Source organism: Heteronotia binoei, chromosome 15 (assembly GCF_032191835.1).
Source record: "Heteronotia binoei isolate CCM8104 ecotype False Entrance Well chromosome 15, APGP_CSIRO_Hbin_v1, whole genome shotgun sequence".
Classification (NCBI taxonomy): Eukaryota; Metazoa; Chordata; class Lepidosauria; order Squamata; family Gekkonidae; genus Heteronotia; species Heteronotia binoei.
In genome coordinates this window covers 46,783,659-46,802,730 of record NC_083237.1, presented here as the reverse complement: position 1 = coordinate 46,802,730, position 19,072 = coordinate 46,783,659, and the positions used below count along the sequence as shown (strand labels likewise).

The following is a 19,072-nucleotide window of genomic DNA, read 5'->3' as shown; positions in this document are numbered from 1 at the left end:
TCAATTTCGCTAGAGAACATGGGCACCTTGGAGGGGGGACTCCATGGCATTGTAGCCCACTGATGTTCTGTCCTCCCCAGGCTCCATCCCCAAATCTCCAAGAGTTTCCCAACCTGGGTCTGGCAACCTCACCAGTGCCCGGAGGGATCTAGCAACCTAACCCAGAGCCATTCTGTGCTCCAGCAGTCTTTTGGGGTGCTAAGTCAGAGAGGCAGCACTGAAAAAGTTGCACTTGCCCCAGTATATATTCCTCTAATGGCCCATCATGGGCAAACAAGCAGCCATGGTCCAGTTTTGGACCCAGGCCAGGTGGCAAAGGTGAGGAGCACAGCTCTTCTGCTGCTGCCCCACTAGGTGTAAAAGGACCTACGCCAGGCAGCAAATATGGGAGATACAGTTCCTCTCTTTAGACACAAGCAGGGCTGGCCTGGTACTGCCTGATACGCTAGGCAAGGCTAACTTCTGGCACACACCCCTCACAAGTGAGAACATCAACAAGTCACATGGATGGGCGCCCAATTCTGTGCCCCCAGAAGGCCAACACCTTAGGCAACCCCTAGTTTGCCTTGTGGCAGGACTGGCTCTGGGCACAAGGCACCTGCTTAGGCAGTGACCTCAGCCCCAAGCCACAGGGCAGAAGTGGGGGGGGGGGGGCTGGCACATCTGCCTCCATGGTGTTGCCCTCCCCCTGTGCCTCAGCTCTCCAGCTCAGGTTCAAGACAGCGGCTTCCATTATCCATCTTTCATTCTGTAGGGAAACATTCCTGCCCAATATACAGACCCATGTAATTGCTTCTAACACAGGTTTGGAACTAGGAGCCACTAGAGCAGAGAGATGCACACTTCGACCAAGAGGCAACACCAGGGCCAGATGAACAATTGGGTCAAGTAGGCACTGGCCTATGAGCTCCCATGCCTTTAGGGGCCCCGGGCTGGCTCCCCCCTCGGCTTTTCCCCTGCTTGCAGCCCTCCCAGCCTGCATGCAAAGCCAGCAACTGAGCTGCTCTTTGCACAACTTGCCTGGTGAGGCTGCTACTGGCATTGCCTCTCCCCCACAGCTTTGTCAAAAGGGTTTTTAAGAAGATGCCTGCATAGGGTTGCCAATCCCCAGGTGGGGGCAGGGGATCCTCCAGTTTGGAGGCCCTCCCCCCGCTTCAGGGTCATCAGAAAGCGGGGGGAGGGGAGGGAAATGTCTGCTGGGAACTCTGTTATTCCCTATGGAGACTTATTCCCATAGAAAATCATGGAGAGTTGATCTGCGGGTACCTGGGGCTCTGGGGGGGCTGTTTTTTGGGGTAGAGGCACCAAATTTGCAGCAAAGCATCCACTGCCTCTCCCCAAAATACCCCCCAAGTTTCAAAAAGATTGGACCAGGGGGTGCCCCTATCCTTCATTATTTCCTATGGAAGGAAGGTGCTCCTATCCTTCATTATTTCCTATGGAAGGAAGGAATTGAAAAGGTGTGCCGTCCCTTTAAACGTGATGGCCAGAACTCCCTTTGGCGTTCAATTATGCTTGTCACAGCCTTGATCTTGGCTCCACCCCTAATGTCTCCTGGCTCCACCCCCAAATTCTCCTGGCTCCACCCCCAAAGTCCCCAGATATTTCTTGAATTGGACTTGGCAACCCTATGCCTGCAGGCTGCAGTGGGGGCCGCAGGTGGTGGGGTGGGCACTCCAACTCTGAGATAATTTGTGATGGGGCTCCTGCAATTTTGACTGCCTAGGGGCCTCCATAGGGTTTAATCCAGTACACAGGAGATAGAAGTTGTAACTATTACATAAATAATGCTACTGCACAGTAATCACATGGGGTCTGAAACACATGCGCAAATTCATCGTCAGCTCCATCTTCAACAAACCGGAGGCTTGTGTCATAGAGTTGCCAGGTCTGTGTTGGAAAATACCTGGAGACTTTGGGGGTGGATCCAGGACAGGGTGGGGTCTCAGCATAGTACAGTGCCATACAGTCCACTCTTTCAAAGCAGCCATTTCCTCCAAGGCAGCTGATCTCTGCCAGCTGGAGATCTGTTGCAAAAACTGGGAGATCTCCAGGCCCCACCTGGAGGCTGGTAACCCTAGTCATGTAGTTTGGCATTTTATTGCTGCTGGTGAGCCATTTATGAGCTTTCTGAACTTTAATAGGTCAATATTCTTCCCATTTTACAGAAGGGAGGCCTGAGGCCACCTTGTCGATCCACATCAAGGACTCTTCAAAGTACCAGATTGGGCTATGTAAGGAGGGCTGTTGCAGTGGAATTTTTGTGGGCCAGTCATAGGGTTGCCAAGTCCAGTTCAAGAAATATCTGGGGACTTTGGGGGTGGAGCCAGGAGACATTAGGGCTGGAGCCAAGTCAAGGCTGTGACAAGCATAATTGAACTCCAAAGGGAGTTCTGGCCATCACATTTAAAGGGACGGCACACCTTTTCAATTCCTCCCTTCCATAGGAAATAATGAAGGATAGGGGCACCTTCTTTTGGGGCTCATAGAATTGGACCCCCTGGTCCAATATTTTTGAAACTTGGGGGATACTTTGGGGAGAGGCACCAGATGCTATACTGAAAATTTGGTGCCTCTACCCCGAAAAACAGCCCCCCAGAGCCCCCCAAACCCATGGATCTATTCTCCATGATTTTCTATGGGAATAAATCTCCATAGGGAATAACAGAGTTCCCAGCAGACATTTCCCTCCACCCCCCACCCCCCCCGGCTTTGTGATGACCCTGAAGCAGGGGGAGGGCCTCCAAACCGGGGGATCCCCTGCCCCCACCTGGGGATTGGCAACCCTAGCCAGTCAGGAGATCTCTGCAGTTTCAAGGGAAACAGAAGTGCTCAGACTCAAGCAGCAGTATCATTGCACTTCCTCCATAAAGGGAAGGTCGTAATCCAGCATCCAAACTTCTGTCTTTATAGCTCCCATCTCAGGCATCAGGTCTGACACTTTCACCCTCATATGCAATTAACTGGCTTAGGCAGCAGCACTTGGATTACAAGACGGGTCTCCTTCATAATCGCTAGATCCAGAGACAAGACTTAAGTGTTCAAACAAACAATCAGAGGCTTAGAAAGCGGAGCTGACAGTGGGACAGTGCTGCAGAGGACTGGAAATTTGTACACTTTACGAGCAAAGGCACGGAATATATCAGCAGGGGCGAATCACAGTTTGACATGAAGAAACAAGTGGAAGTCGCTGTGGTTGGCTCAGCTTCTTGATCTTAATAAAGCTGTGTTTCCACTAGCCTGCTGTGAGGGCATCCATACATGCGAGTGTGGCCACGAGAACGCTCAGATCTAAAGGTGACCCAAACCACATTCACAATGAGGAATTTACATGGTTTTGTTTTATAGCATTTGCTCCCGTCTTTTCCCAAAAGACACTACCGCAGCAAAGAGCAAGAAATCAAATAATACATCAAAACATTCCAAACCACAGACTACTTTGATTTTTTAATATTCATAACTGTCCATTTTCCCCAGACAATCGGGGGGAATCAAATCTGAGAAATACAACTTTAAAAACTACAGAATCAAAACAATGAGCAGAAACATGCTAGCAAGACAGCATTTTCTTTCCAGACCCCCACCCTCCCCCCCAAAATCCAGAAGAACCAAGACATGCTTAAAGAGATGTGCGTTTAAGCCCAGTGGCACCTTTAAGACCGACCAAGTTTTATTCAAGATATGTTTTACAGTCCCTCCAAAACTACGAGAAGGACATATTTCTTCCGATTTCCTCCAGGCAGCTATTCTACAACACTCAGAGCACACAGTTACCCAATATGAGTTAACAGGGCTTTTTTTGTAGAAATTTTTTGTAGAATTTTCATATTAGGCCACACCCCCTGACATCACCATTGTTTCACACAGGGCTTCTAACAAGAAAAAGTCCAGCAGGAACTCATTTGCGTATTAGGCCACACCCCCTGATGCCAAGCCAGCCAGAACTGTGTTCCTACTCAAAAATAGCCCTGTGAGTGAATAGCAACAGCAACAACAAAAACATGATCCTCACTGTCAAAAGAATCCTTTGAAAATAAATGTTTGGTATCTGAGGGAACTAGAGCTGCCATCCTCCAGTGGAAGCCTGGAATCACAAGTGACCCTTAGAGTGGCCAGGTGCCCTTTGGCCAACAGGAGCAGGCAGACAGAGATCAGCTTGCCTGGAGAAAATGGCACCTTTGGAGGGTGGACACTGGCATTATATCCCACTGAGGTCCTTCCCTCCTCTGCTTCCCCAGGCAGATTTAGAGATGGAGCTCAGGGAGGACTGGGACCTCAGTGGGGTACAATGCCACAGGGTTCACCCCCCCCCCTCATCTTCCGTTTTCTCCAGGGGAATTGATCTCTCTAGCTGGGGTGGCTTAACTTGCTTAACATAAGAGCCATGTAAAATAAATATCAGATGCTTGAGAGCCACAAGACATGAACACCAAATGTTTGAGAGCCACAAAACAGGAAGGAAAATAGATGGGGAAGAGGGGAAGGTAGAAAGAAAGCAACTTTAACTTTAAATGCAGTCTCCAAACTGCTTGCTGTCTTGGCTTGGATTTAAAGAGACAAATGCCTTCTCCAAGCTGGCCAACAGGGTGGTGGGGACTTTAAGAGCCACACAATGTGTGTGAAAGATGCACATACAGCTCCCAAGCCACAGTTTGGCCACCTATGCTCTATAGTCTGGAGATAAGCTGTAATTCTGGGGGATAACCACAACCCACCTGGAGGCTGGCATTCCTAGGCAACTCTACAGGGACTAATTTAGTTCTTGAGCCTGACCTCATCTGAACCATGGATGGGAAATGCTCTATAGTTCAAAAGAAAGCAAGGTACTCTGGGGATCCTCATACATTCAATCAAGATGTGTATACTCCACTTTATATAACTTTAAAGCCATGTGATGTTGGTTCAACAGCAGGAGGGTTGCCAACTCCAGGCTGGAAAATTCCTGGAGCTTTGGGGTGAATCCTGGGGAAGGCAGGAGTTTGGGCAGGGGAAGAACCCCAATGGGATATAATTGCATACAGCCCACCCTCCAAAGCAGCCATTTCCTCCAGGGAAACTGATCTTTGTAGTCTGGAGATTTATTAGCTGTCATTCTGTAAGATCTCTAGACCCTCCTAGGAACCTAGCAAGAGAACCCAGGGTCTAGCACCATACTGGCTTGTCCCAGCATATTCTGCATATACCGTACATATATACATGCATGTGTGTGTGTCCACACATGACTAGATCGATAGATGGAAAATGGATAGATTATAAAAGATAGCAGGGCTTTTTTTTGTAGCAGGAACTCCTTTGCATATTAGGCCACACACCCCTGATGTAGCCAATTCTCCAAGAGCCTACAAGGCTCTTCTTATAGGGCCTACTGTAAGTTCTTGGAGGACTGGCTACATCAGGGATGTGTGGCCTAATATGCAAAGGAGTTCCTGCTACAAAAAAAAAAGCCCAGGAAGATAGATAGACAGTTAGACAGATCGACGGATATTTTGTGCAGTAAGTCTTAAAGCTCTAGTGAACATGAGCAGAAAATCTATTTAGCAACACTGTAGATGGATCTTTTTTGGATTGACACCACTAACTCTGACAAGTGACAGGACATCAGAGCTCTTTTCAAGACTCTAATCTTGTGACACCTTACAATGCTACAGGGATAAAACAGAATCAGAGCTTTTTAATTTTTTTTTTTTAAAAAAAACCTAATTCCTTGCAGCGACATTACAATCCGCTGGAGAACCCCACCGAGTGGCAAATCCAGCATCTATTTTGAGCCTGTCTTTTCAACGAGCCAGCAATTTTCAATGATTATACGTTCACCTGGAATAAAAGAAGCTGTCTTGTACAATGTCTTGTACAGCAATGGAATCTTAAACCTGGTATTTTATTCCCTCTCACTCATAATGGCCCTCCAGGGTCTTGGGTGGAAGTCTTTCACAAGAAGTGCTTCTTGCTCCTTAACCAGAGACTGAACCTGGAACCTTCTGCAGGCAACAGAGGCATCCCAGCACAGAAGTGCAGGAGCCCAGCCCCTAAGCTAATGAACACAGGAAGCTGCCTTCTTCCAAGCTAGACCCTTGGTCCATCAAGGTCAGTATTGTCAACTCTGGCTGGCAGCTGCTCAGCTAGAGTTGCCAAGTCCAATTCAAGAAATATCTGGGGACTTTGGGGGTGGACCAGAAGACTTTGGGAATGAAGCCAAGAGCAAGGTTGTGACAAGCATAACTGAACTCCAAAGGGAGTTCTGGCCATCACATTTAAAGGACCGCACACATTCTAAATGCCTTCCCTCCATTGGAAATAATGAAGAATAGGGGCACCTTCTTTTGGGGCTCATAGAATTGGGTCCCCTGGTCCAATCACTTTGAAACTTGAAGGGTGTTTTGAGGAGATGTACTGGATGATATGCTGAAAATTTGGAGCCTCTATCTAAAAATAACAGCCCCCCAGAGTCCCAGATACCCTTGGATCAATTATCCATTATACTCAATGAGCATTGGTCTCCATAGCGAATGGAGTGCCCAGCAGACATTCCTCCCCCCACTTTCGGATGACCCTGAAGTGGGGCGGGGGGCCTCTAAACCAGGGGATCCCCTGCCCCCACCTGAAGATTGGCAACCCTATGCTCAGCAGGGTCTCCGGTGGAGATCTTTCACATCACCTGCTGCTTGACCCTTTTAACTGGAGATCTGCCAGAGACTGAAGCTGGGAACTTTTGCATGACAACCAAATACTTAGGGTCAGCCCTAGACCGTTTGGCACACTAGGCAAGGCTAACTTCCAGCGGTGCTCGTCCTGCACTGATAATGTCACTGAGTCACATGAGGGCACCCAATTTGGTGCCCCCAGAAGGCCGGTGCCCTAGACAATCACCTAGTTTGCCTAGTGGCAGAGGTGGCCCTGCAGATGGTCTATCCCTGAGCTACATCCTCACACCTACATATTCTGAACTTGAAAGTAACCTTCAATCAGTCCAGGTTCTAGTCCCCCAGAAGTTGCTCAGCAGAACGTGCCTACTAATTCACACACACACACCCCAACAGTCTCATAACTGCTTTCCTGTTGCTTCCTCCTGTGTCCTCCTTGGGTAATGCTGTAACAACGTGTCTGTGGGAAGAAACCAGTTCATTGGTCAGACACTTGATACACAAATTACAGTAGCAGCATGACATGAACCCGCAGGGAAGGTAATAAATCAAACAATTATAAATCAGTTCTACGGCCAAATCTACTCACAGTCTATGTGCAAGACATCAGCAAAATTAATTACTACGGGGAATGGCTGAGATCAGGAATTGAGCACGATTCAGAGAACGGGGCTGAATTTAGAGAGATAATTGCCATAAAGAAAGAAATAAAGCTGCAAAGCTACAACTCTGCATATTTAACAATGGACTATCATTCTTTTTAAAAAAAAATTCAAAAAGGATAATATTAAGACTACTGGGAATGAGACAGATTGCAAAGTTCCCCTGAGAATTAAGCCATTGAACAATATGAAGAAGAAGAAGACTGAAGAAGACTGCAGATTTATACCCCGCCCTTCTCTCTGAATCAGAGACTCAGAGCGCCTTACAATCTTCTACATCTTCTCCCCCCACAACAGACACCCTGTGAAGTAGGTGGGGGCTGAGAGGGCTCTCACAGCAGCTGCCCTTTCAAGAACAACTCCTATGAGAGTTATGGCTAACCCAAGGCCATTCCAGCAGCTGCATGTGGAGGAGTGGGGAATCAAACCTGGTTCTCCCAGATAAGAGTCCACAAACTTAACCACTGCACTAACTCACTACACCAAAATATGCTAACTTGAATGTGTCTTAAGCATGACAGAGGTTTATAAAATTATGCATGGGGAGGAGAGAGATGACACAGAAAATTTTTGCCTGCTCCTAAAATATTAGAATTTAGGAGCATGCAATGAAGCTGATGTGCAGTAGGTTCAGGACAGACCAAAGGAAATACTACTCTACACAGGGAGTGATTAAAATGTGGGATTTGCTGCCAGGGAATGTAGTGATGGCCACAGGAATAAAAAGCTTTAAAAAGGTAAATTATGTATTCAAAGATTTTGGGCTACAATATAAAGAAAGCACCTGAAATCTTTTTGTTGGGATTACAAATGGAAAGTTTTCTGAAACAAGACAGAACATTGCTTTGGTACATGCTTTCGGCTGCACGGACATTATATGCGCAGTTGTGGAAGCAAAATAAGTTATCAGAAAAATGGGACTGGATTATGAAAGTTATGCATTGGAGCAAAATGGACAAACTTACTAAAACTTTAAAAAGAACTTGATATAGATAACAGGGAATGGGAGAAATTTCAAAAGTATGTTGAAAAACAGTGGAATGTGAAAGGACATTTGGTGATTTTTAATAATGGTTAACTTTTTTCTTTCTTTTTTTAGTGTAAAATGTCAACTACAGATAAAGTAAAATTATGGAAATATACAGTGTTTTTTGCATATGATTGGGAGTAATAAATAACAATTAAGATAGATAACACCAAAAATTAAGCATAGTAAATATTATAAGACTATTAATTAAGATAGAAAATATTAGTAATAAGTAATTTTATTTTTATTTGTATTTTATTATAGTTATAAGTTTTTAGAAGGTTCTTAATAGGTTAATATTACCTTTTATTCTTTTTTGCATTTTAAGTTGAAGTCATAAAAAGGGGGGAGGGAGATGGGAAATGTGATGCAATATATTTGATGTTTATTTTTGGATGATTATTGATTAATGTTGCTGAATAATAAAAATTGTTTTACTCAGAAAAAAAAAGGTAAATTACGTAGATTCATGGAGGATAAGTCTCTCAAGGTCTACTAGCCAATGGTGACTGAGGGGAACCTCCACATTCAGAGGCACCAATCCTCTGAATCCCAGAGCCAGGGGGAAGCTTCAAGAAAATGCTTCAGCCTCTATGCCCTGTTGTTGGCCCTCCAGAGGAACTAGTTGGCCACTGTCTGAGACAGGAGGCTGGACTAGATGGACTATTGGTCTGATCAGGGCTTTTCTTGAGCAGGAATGCGCAGGAATGCAGTTCCGGCTGGCTTGGTGTCAAGGAGTGTGGCCTAATAGGCCTGCTGGGCTTTTTCTCCCCCCCCCCCCAAAAAAGCCCTGGGTCTGATCCAGCAGACCTCTTCTTATGTTCTTAAGCAGCGCCACTCTGTTGGTTTCTCAAGATGATGGACAAAAGATCCAGGGTGTAGAGCTCCCACTGTCCAAACCTGCCAGCATTGCCAGCATGACAGTGTCACTTAGGGAAAACATGGAAGGGATGACAAGCTCAAGGAGTCGCCAGAAACCAGAGGGTTTCTGAGCTACCCACCTTCCCTTCAGGGTTTGCTGTAGAAGTGATGATTACATGAGTGACACTGAACCCCAGAGTGTGAGGTTCTGGATCATGACTATTACATATTTACCTTGAATGAAATGCCTTCCCTTGTCCTCAAACATATGAAGCTGCCTTATACTGAATCAGACCCTTGGTCCATCAAAGTCAGTATTGTCTTCTCAGACTGTCAGCGGCTCTCCAGGGTCTCAAGCTGAGGTTTTTCACACCTATTTGCCTGAACCCTTTTTTGGAGATGCCGGGGATTGAACCTGGGACCTTCTGCTTCCCAAGCAGATGCTCTACCACTGAGCCACCGTCCCTCCCAGGTAAAGTGGGGATTCAGCACCATCCCTTTTCACCTCCTTTCCCTTGGCTCTATTCGTTTCTGAGTTCCCTTAAAAGGTCTTTCAGCATAGCATTCGGTGCCTCTCCTCAAAACACCCCCCAAGTTTCAAAAAGATTGGACCAGGGGGTCCAATTCTATGAGCTCCCGAAGAAGTGCCCCTATCCTTCATTACTCCAAATGGAGGGAAGACATTTAAAAGGAGTGTGGTCCCTTTAAACGTGATGGTCAGAACTCCCTTTGGAGTTCAATGGTGTTTGTCACACTCTTGCTCCCAGCTCCACCCCCAAAGTCCCCAGATATTTCCTGAGTTGGACCTGACAACTCTCATTGCAGGTTATGCCTGAATCAAACCAACATGAATTGAAGGCATGCTCTGCAATACATCTGTATAGCTAAGCAGTACCAGAGAAGCAGAGGAATGGTGGGCAAACCTCAAGGTATTGTTAATAGCTTACAAGGTCTTCTCAGTGAAAAGCCCCCAACAGGTTAACAAGCAAGCCTCCGGGTCTCCCATAATCTCTTTGAAAATCAATGTTCTGCAGCTTGGAGCCGTAAAGAGACCCCGCTGCTCCTCCCACCAGTGATATTTTAGAATTTAATGAAGAAAGAGGCACTTAAGCGAGACTCATTAATAAAGCTTGTCAGAGTGTATGTATTGAAGAGGGAAAAAAACCAAAAATGTTAGAACATTTTCCCCCCATAACCAAAGCAACAAAATGAAACTCCAGGGAATGTCTAGGAAGCACATATCCATATAGTATTTCACACACAAGCTCTTTTCAGATATCCTTCAATTACTACCACTCCAAGATGCTATTAGCAGCCCCATGGAAAAAAGTACACACTTCAGAGGTTACCTATGTGTGTTTGCCTGCAAAGCTAACTGCATCTAAAATGGGGTGAGGGACCGAAATTAGGAAAACTAGAGTTTGGGGGGAGGAGAGTTATCTTCCTTACACACTACTATTCTTATCTGGACCCCACTCTTAAAATGGCTGCTATTCTGCTCCCCACAAATGGGGGATCCATTGACATCTCGCCATGAAGTTGTCAACTGAGTCAGACACTTGGTCTAGCAAGATCTTTTTAAATTGTTCATAAATGACCTGGAACAGGGTGTTAACAGTGTAGCGACCAAGTTTACAGAAAATTATTCCAGATGGTGAAAAACAAGGCTGACTGTGAAGAACTCCAGGAAGATTTCCACAGATACGGAGAATGGGCAACAATATGGTGGATGAAGTTCGATGTAGGCAGGCCCGTAGCTAGGAAATTTTAGTTGGGGGGGGGGGGCACTGAGGAAAGTAGTGGGGGCTGTGGGGCCCAAAAATGATGTCACACTTCTTTGGTGTGAGAGAAGTCTGAAAAGTGGAGTCTGCTTCAGAGCCAGTGTGGTGTGGCTTTGGTAGGATAGACTCTAGAGGAGACTGTTCAAATAGTTTAATCAGACTCTGTGTGTAAAACAAAAAACACAACTTGAGAAGGGAATTAGTTCTCCATTTATAAGCTTTATATCTAGTTTGGAGACTATAAATCTGGAAAATTTGGCAAATGGTTTGAAGTGGCATTGAAAGCCCCCAACAGCGCCAAAACACAGTTTTATTGATCTTATGGAGAAGAAAATAAAGATCTTGCCAGAAAAAACCCTAGTTTCAAACCCAAAGGGATAAAGCTGAATAAATTCTTAAATCTGTGTGGCCAACAAACATTAAATTCAAAAAGAAACATAAGGCAATAAAAAAAAAGTACTACCTAAGCAAAAGCACCGTAACATCTGTAGTATCTTCAGTGAAAGCAAAACAGTCTTAACTCTGAAAATGTTTATTTTGTATTCAGCACCATAATATGCAGTTCTGTAAATATATTTCACTTTCTGTCTACTGATTCCAAATCCTAAACACCATGTAAAATTTTCATTCCCTTCCCTGCCAGTTTGTTCAAATAAATCTGAATGCTGTTTACCTGTTTAAATGTGCCTAAAGTCAGGGCTTTTTTTGTAGCAAGAACTCCTTTATCGATTAGGCTACACACCCCTGATGTCGCTAATCCTCCAAGAGTTTACAAGGCTATATGTACAGGGCCTACTGAAAGCTCCAGGAGGATTGACCACATCAGGGGTGTGTGGCCTAATATTCACAGGAGTTTCTACTACAAAAAATCCCTCCCTAAAGTGCCATTTCTGAAGGTGAATATTGGAGAACCGATACGACATAAGTGTGATCATTTTGGAGGTGCTTAATTACATAGTGTTACATGGCGTTAAAGTGGTGGGGTTGGGACCCGGGGGGCCCCACCATAGCTACGGGCCTGAATGTAGGTAAGGGGTACTTTAAATTATGCTAATAGAGTCCTGCTGAGATTGAGAGGGAAAGAGAGCTTGAGGTCCTAGTGGGTAGCTCAGTGAAAATGTTGACCCAATCATCAAATTCTGTGTCAGGGATTATTTGGAAACAGAGTTAAAATAAAACAGCCAATATTGGAATACCCCGTTATAGATCTATGGTGTGACCTCAATGTGAAGTTCACTGCCAGCAGTGCTGTACGTGGTGATGGCCACACATAGATGGTTTTAGAAAGAGACTAGATAAATTCATGGAGGAGAGGTCTGTCAGTGGCTACTAGCCATAGTAAATAAAAGGCAGTAAACTCATTCAGAGGCAGTAAACTCAGGGCTTTTTTTTTTAGCAGGAATGCATAGGAACGCAGCTCTGGCTAGCTTGGTGTCAGGGGGTGTGGCCAAATATGCAAATAAAAAAGCCTTATGTGAAACTATGGTGAGGTCAGGGGGGTAGCCTAATATGCAAATAAGTTCCTGCTGGGCTTTTTCTACAAAAAAAGCCCTGAGTACACCTCTGAATACCACCAGGAGGCAACATCAGGGAAAGGCTTCAGCCTCTTTGCCCTGTTTTTTGGCCCTCCAGAGTAACTGTTTGGCCACTGTATGAAACAGGACACTGGACTAAATGGCCCCTTGGTCTGATCCAGCAGAGATCTTCTTACGTTCTTAAGGTCAGTGTGAGACAGAATGCTGGACTAAATGGACCACTGGCCTGATCCAACCGAGTACTTCTTATGTTCTTAAAGCCAGTATTGCCTACTCAGACTGGCAGCAGCTCTCCAGGGTCTCAGGTAGAGATCTTTCACATCACCTACTATCTGAATATTTTAACTGAAGATGCTGGGGATTGAATCTGCATACAGAGTAGACACTACAGCATTAAACCATAGTCCAGTTTGTCTTTTGAAAGAAACCAGAAAAATCCTTTTATCTAACTCTAGAATACTACCTGTAGGCAGGGTTGTGCAGCCACTTTATTGGAACAAACTATATAACACAACAACATAAAAGAAGGGCTGTCCAGTATCACATTGCTACTGTTGGGAATCTCAGTGGGCTTCTATCTGCAAGTGGTCTGTGATTTGCTTGACTTCCTGGTCAGAGTAGCATGAATTAACTTCTACCTGCAGGTGGAAACTGTTTCCTTGCCTAGTTTTTAGAAGGCAAAATCAAGCAGTTTGGAATCTATAATTGTTTTCTTGTTTTCTAAAGACTCAGAAAACGTGGATTAAACACATTAGCAGCCTATACCAACAAGGATTAAATGTCTTGTGTTCATGGAATATAGGTTTGTTCCTTCGAAATGTATAAATAGACGCAGAGCTTCTTTTGGAGCAAGAACGCACAGGAACGCAGTTCCGGCTAGCTTGACGTCAGGGGGTGTGACCTAATATGCAAATGAGTTTTTGCTGGGCCTTTTCTACAAAAAAGTCCTGTGTGAAACAATGGTGGCATCGGGGGTGCGGCATAATATGCAAATGAGTTCATGCTGGGCTTTTTCTGCAGAAAAAAGCTCTGAGTAGATGTGGTGTCCTGTGGCATTTTTGGTTGCATTTTTCATCACAAAATAGTGAAAGGCTGAGAACATAAGAACAGCCCTGCTGGATCAGACCAATTTAGCCTGGTAGCCTTTTTTTTTCCGCAGCAGCCAACACCCCTAGTAGTCCTCTCCACCAACATTTCACCAGAGGTACAATGCCTCTGATCAACAAGTTCCATTTCACCACTGTGATTGAAAAGGCATTGATGGATTTATCCTCAATGAAATCATCCAATTTGCTTTTAAAGCCATTTCTGTACCTGGCTGTCATGGCATTTTTCTTGCAGAGAGTTCCACAAGTTTTATTTATTTATTTATTTATTTATTTGATTTATATATCACCCTCCCCACCAAGGGAGGCTCAGTAAGTTAGTGACATACTGCAAGAAGTCTGCCTAGAAGCTTCTGCCCATCCAGAGAAAGAAAAGCTCCCTTTATCCCCCCTCCCCCAACAATTTTAGAATAGATTTCAGGAATACCCCATTTTCAGTATGCAAGGAGTGAAGAAAGGTGGTTTTTTTCCCCAGGGAGGGCTTATTTTAGGGGGGGGGTCCCTAAAATGGGTGGGAATATAGAGATAGAAGCAGACTGTTACCTGTCTCGGAGTTGGTAGAAGCGACAGGCATCTCAGTGGGTTGGGAAGGTTTGTTCGATTGTGGAAATGTCCAGTCCTACGTTCTTCTGGTTCTGGATGATGCTGTGGAGAGAGGAGAAATTAAACAGCCCACCCTGGAAAGAGGGTCCAAAGAAATCTCCCTTGCATCAGAAAACCTTTGTGATGCTTATGCACTTCTCTCCTGCACGCAGCAGTTCTGAGTCAATATTAGCCTACGGTTGTTGATTTAAAAACAGAAGCCTGGATATTTGTAGCACCTTCAAGACCCACTAATATTAGCTTAACAGCACAAACTTCTCCACTCTCCTTGACCACACACTGAATCAAAGTGAACAACAGCAAACACAGAAAAGCAATGGTGTGCTTTTAAAAGGAAAATGCAGGAGGGGGGAGAGTAGGGTTGCCAGATCCAGGTTGGCAAGCTCCTAGAGATTTGGGAATGGAGCTCGGGAAGGACAGAGACCTCAGTGGAGTGCCATGACATAGAGTTCACCCTCCAAAGCATCCAATTGCTTCAGGGAAACTGATCTCTGCAGTCTGGGGATGGGCTGTAAATCCAGGGGATTCCCAGGTCCCACCTGGAGGCTGGGAGTGATATCACAGTATCTTCCCTTTACTTTTGTAGTGAGAGCAGAACTCAGCATTCCTGTTTAAAAAGGTAAACAGTCTCCTGTGCAAGCACCAATTGTTTCCAACTCTTGGGTAACGTTGCATCACAATGTTTTCACAGCAGACTTTTTATGGGGTGGTTTCCCATTGCCTTCCCCAGACATCTACACTTTACCTCCAGCAAGCTGGGTACTCATTTTATCGACATTGAAAGGATGGAAGGCTGAGTCAACCTTGAGACAGCTACCTGAACCCAGCTTCCATCGGGATCAGACTCAGGTTGTGAGCACAGCTTGGACTGCAGTACTGATAGATAGATAGATAGATAGATAGATAGATAGATAGATAGATAGATAGATAGATAGATAGATAATTTTATTTGTATCCCGCCCTCCCCGCCGAAGCAGGCTCAGGGCGGCTAACATCATACAAATTTCAATTATACAAAGAAAGTAAAAAACACAAAATTACATTTAAGCATTAAAATTCTGATTAGGTTTAAAAATTAGTTAATTAAGTTAATAAAAGTGCTAATACTGTTCTTTTAGGATGGCGGTTATCATTAGCAATTTCTTTCTTCGTCAGCGAAAGCCAGTCGGAAGAGGAAGGTCTTGCAGGCCCTGCGGAATTGTTCAAGGTCCCGCAGGGCCCGCATTTCCTCTGGAAGTTGGTTCCATAGGCTCGGGGCTACAGAGGAGAAGGCCCGGTTATGGGTACATTGCAGCTTCACCTCTCTCGGTCCGGGAGTAGTCAACAAGTTTTTTCCGGCTGACCTCAGTGCTCTCTGGGGTTCATATGGGGAGAGACAGTCCCTAAGGTAGACAGGTCCTCGACCATATAGGGCTTTAAAGGTAATGACCAGCACTTTGTAACGAACCCGATATATAACTGGCAGCCAGTGCAGCTCGTGCAGTCCAGGCTGTATGTGCTCCCATTTAGGAAGCCCCAGCAACAGTCTAGCCGCTGCATTCTGCACCAGCTGCAGCTTCCGGGTTCGGTACAGAGGCAGCCCCATGTAGAGGGCATTACAGTAATCCAGTCTCGAGGTGACCGTTGCATGAAGTACCGTTGCCAGATCTTGGCGCTCTAGGAAGGGAGCCAACTGCCTTGCCCGCCTTAGGTGGAAAAAGGCTGACTTGGCGGTGGCTGCAATCTGGGCCTCCATTGATAATGAAGGCTCCAGTAAAACTCCCAGACTCCTAATCCGGTGCCCCGTCGAGGTATTTCCCTTTCCCGAGCGCCCCGACCCAGACAAAGGACTTCTGCAGATTACAACTCTGCATTTAGGCATATGTAAAGAACAAAAAATGACCTGTTATGAGAGCCAGCCCCTGATGTCTGATTGGTGCACAGTTCAGAAACTGATTTTTTTTTCTGCATACCCAAACAACCGCAGTTCATTGTGATGTCTGTCATCCTGATGGATTAAAACTTTGGATTGTTCTCTTGTCTACAAAGCTGTTATTTTCACTCAGACAGGGAATCCTGGTCTATAGGCAAGAGAGCACACCAGAACTTGTTGTTTTATCAGATTTTGACATGACAACAAACTGCTGGGTGCCTGGAAAGAGTCAATATCTCAGCCACGTCCAAGAAGAGGGGCAGCATAAATCCAAAAATTTGGGAGGCTTGTTCTCATAATGAGCAGACTAGGAATTGTTCACTCCATTTGAAGGCTCCTTCTTATTCACCCCATAAAGTCTGTGGATCAGTTCTTGTTCAAGCATCTACACCAACATGATTAATGCAGTCTTATTTTAGCATCTGACAGCGCAAACTCCATTCGAAGCACAGACATTTCTCCTTCCAGGATTAAGCACTGGTTCTTCTGCTGTGCGTTAAGCTGTGCTTCTCCCAAACCCAGCTCTTCTTTAATATGCATCCATGGTTCTAATGGTAACATGGATTTTTTTTTACCTTGCCCCAGTGTTTCAGGTAGGTATTGGGTCATTTGAAAGTGTTTTGAGGGCAGTGAGCACATTAGCAAGTCGGGGTGAATGCATATCATTGCTGGCACCCTCCTTTTTCATCTTTTCGCTTCTGCCTCCTCCTTGCCCTGCCCACTAGATGGCAACACAGCTCAGAATGTGTTTAAGATTTAATGAAGACTTCTGAAGACTGTTAAAATCAATAAATCAATCATTCCTGCGTTATTAAACAATGTTGCTGTTTTTAACTTCTGCCCACAAAGGCCCATGCACTCAGGGATTGAGCAATTCATAAAAAGGGCTTCTACTCAACTTTCCACTTGTTACACACATCTGTGCTCTAAGTGTTCTTGACCAATAGAAACATTCAGCAAAGTCCAATGGAGGAGGAAGAAAAGAAAGTTCATTGCAATAAATGGAGAGCAAAGCTAAGCCAAAGCCTGCATGCTAAGCTGCTCTACTCTCTTTCAAGATGGGCAGTACTTTATATAGCCTCGATGACACCTTGGCACAAGTTGGCATATCATACTAATTGGCTGCAACACCCAGCATAGTTTCATCATGAGAGCCAGCTACACACTACTTATACATTTTGCCAGGTTCATTGGTCTGGATTTATGTCACAGAAAGAAATTCTAGTCCACATGCACCTTGACCAGATAAATCCAGTCTGGGCTCTAAGAACCTTCTAATGTGACTTAGAAATACAGTAGAAATGCAGTAATGTTTCATTTATAACAGAAACATTACTGCATTTCTACTGTGTTTCTAGGCTTCCCAATCCCCAGGTCCCAGCGGGGGATCTCCTGGTTTTACAAGTTTCCCCCTGCCCCCCAGCCAGCTAGCCGGCGGGGGAAGCCCCACCCCCTACAGCTCTAGATCTCTGGCAGTTTTAGGGAATAATGGGGAATTGATCCGCGGATATCAGGAGCTCTAGGGGGCTGTGTTTTGAGGTAGAGGCACCAAATTTTCAGTATAGCATCTAGTGCCTCTTCTCAAAATACCTGCCAAGTTTCAAAACGATTGGACCAGAGGGTCCAATTCTATGAGCCTTCAAAGAAGGTGCCCCTATCCTTCATTATTTCCTATGGAAGGAAGGCATCTAAAAAGGTGTGCTGTCCCTTTCAATGTGATGGCCAGAACTCCCTTGGAGTTCAATTATGCTTGTCACACCCTTGCTCCTGGCTCTGCCCCCAATGTCTCTTGGCTCCACCCCCAAAGTCTCCTAACTCCATCCCCAAAGTCCCCAGATATTTCTTGAATTGGACTTGGCAACCCTATGTGTTTCTAAGTCACACAAAGACTGGAACGCTGGTAACTCTTCTGCCTTTACTTCTTCTCAGTCAGGGCTAGTGGTGTGTTAAACCTTAAGGATGTTACTTAAGCATGCTTGTGGCCTCCCCAACTCAAGCTCTGCCCCACACACTCATGAAAACGATAAAACTAAAGGACTAGTCCCTAGTGTGAACATTCCAAGGCCTCTGCCTACTTTTAACACTATTCATTACTGGTCCACCTAACACTTGTGCTCAGTTCAGTTTTGTGATGCTTGTACATTTCAGTTCTTACAATTTTAAAGGCTTCTATAACCAGGGCTCTCTTTGAAGAAAAAGCCCACCAATTTGTATTTTAGGCCACACCCCCTGACATCACCATTGTTTCACACAGCAGGAACTTATTTGCATATTATGCCACACCCCTGACACCAAGTTAGCCAGAACTGCATTCCTGTGCATTCCTGCTTAAAAAAAACACACCCTGTTTATAACCTTACAGAAAGCCTATTTTCTTACAGATGGCACACATAAATGCAAATTTACCTATCTCAGGGTGCAAACTGGCGATTTTAGGTGAAAGGGGTAAATCACACACACAAATTGTGCATCAATATCATGAAACAGACCACAAATGCAATTTTTTTAAAAAAAATCAATAATTGAACAAGCAGAGGGAAGGATGTTGAAAACGCTTCTTGCTTGAGGCAGCTTTCTTCTTTCTGCCAGGGTAATCAAGCACAGAGGAAATCAAACAATATTCACAGGCAAGAAGCAGCTGGTAATCACAATGCGGTTTGGTGGATCATGCCCCTTAAACCTGGCATTGGCACTGCCATGGCAGGAGTCTCAGTATACAGTTTCTAAGTCTGTCTCTCCCCTGTGGCTTCCTGTTCTATTTCTTATCACTGGGGTCATCCTCCTTTGCTTTTGTTTGTGCTGGAGCTATTCTGCACATTCTTTCCATGCCGGATTGGCTTTCCTTACAAGTTTCCCCTCCCTTTTTGTCTTTCTTTCCGAAACCAAAGCTGAAGACATCACATTCAAGCACAAAAATAGCTTAAGGGGAGGGAAGGATGATTGT

General features: G+C 45.1%; 1 protein-coding gene across 2 annotated transcripts in view; it reads right to left on the bottom strand.

Moving 5' to 3' along the window:
• The window catches only part of MPP2 (MAGUK p55 scaffold protein 2), a 73,056-nt gene extending 58,795 nt beyond the window's left edge, over positions 1 to 14,261 (bottom strand). For both annotated transcript variants that reach the window (XM_060256303.1, XM_060256302.1), the window contains exon 1: positions 14,157 to 14,261. In XM_060256303.1, coding sequence (XP_060112286.1) covers positions 14,157 to 14,187 — 31 coding nt within the window. In that variant the 5' untranslated portion in view covers positions 14,188 to 14,261. The remainder of the gene's footprint in view (positions 1 to 14,156) is intronic.
• Positions 14,262 to 19,072: the final 4,811 nt, after the last annotated feature.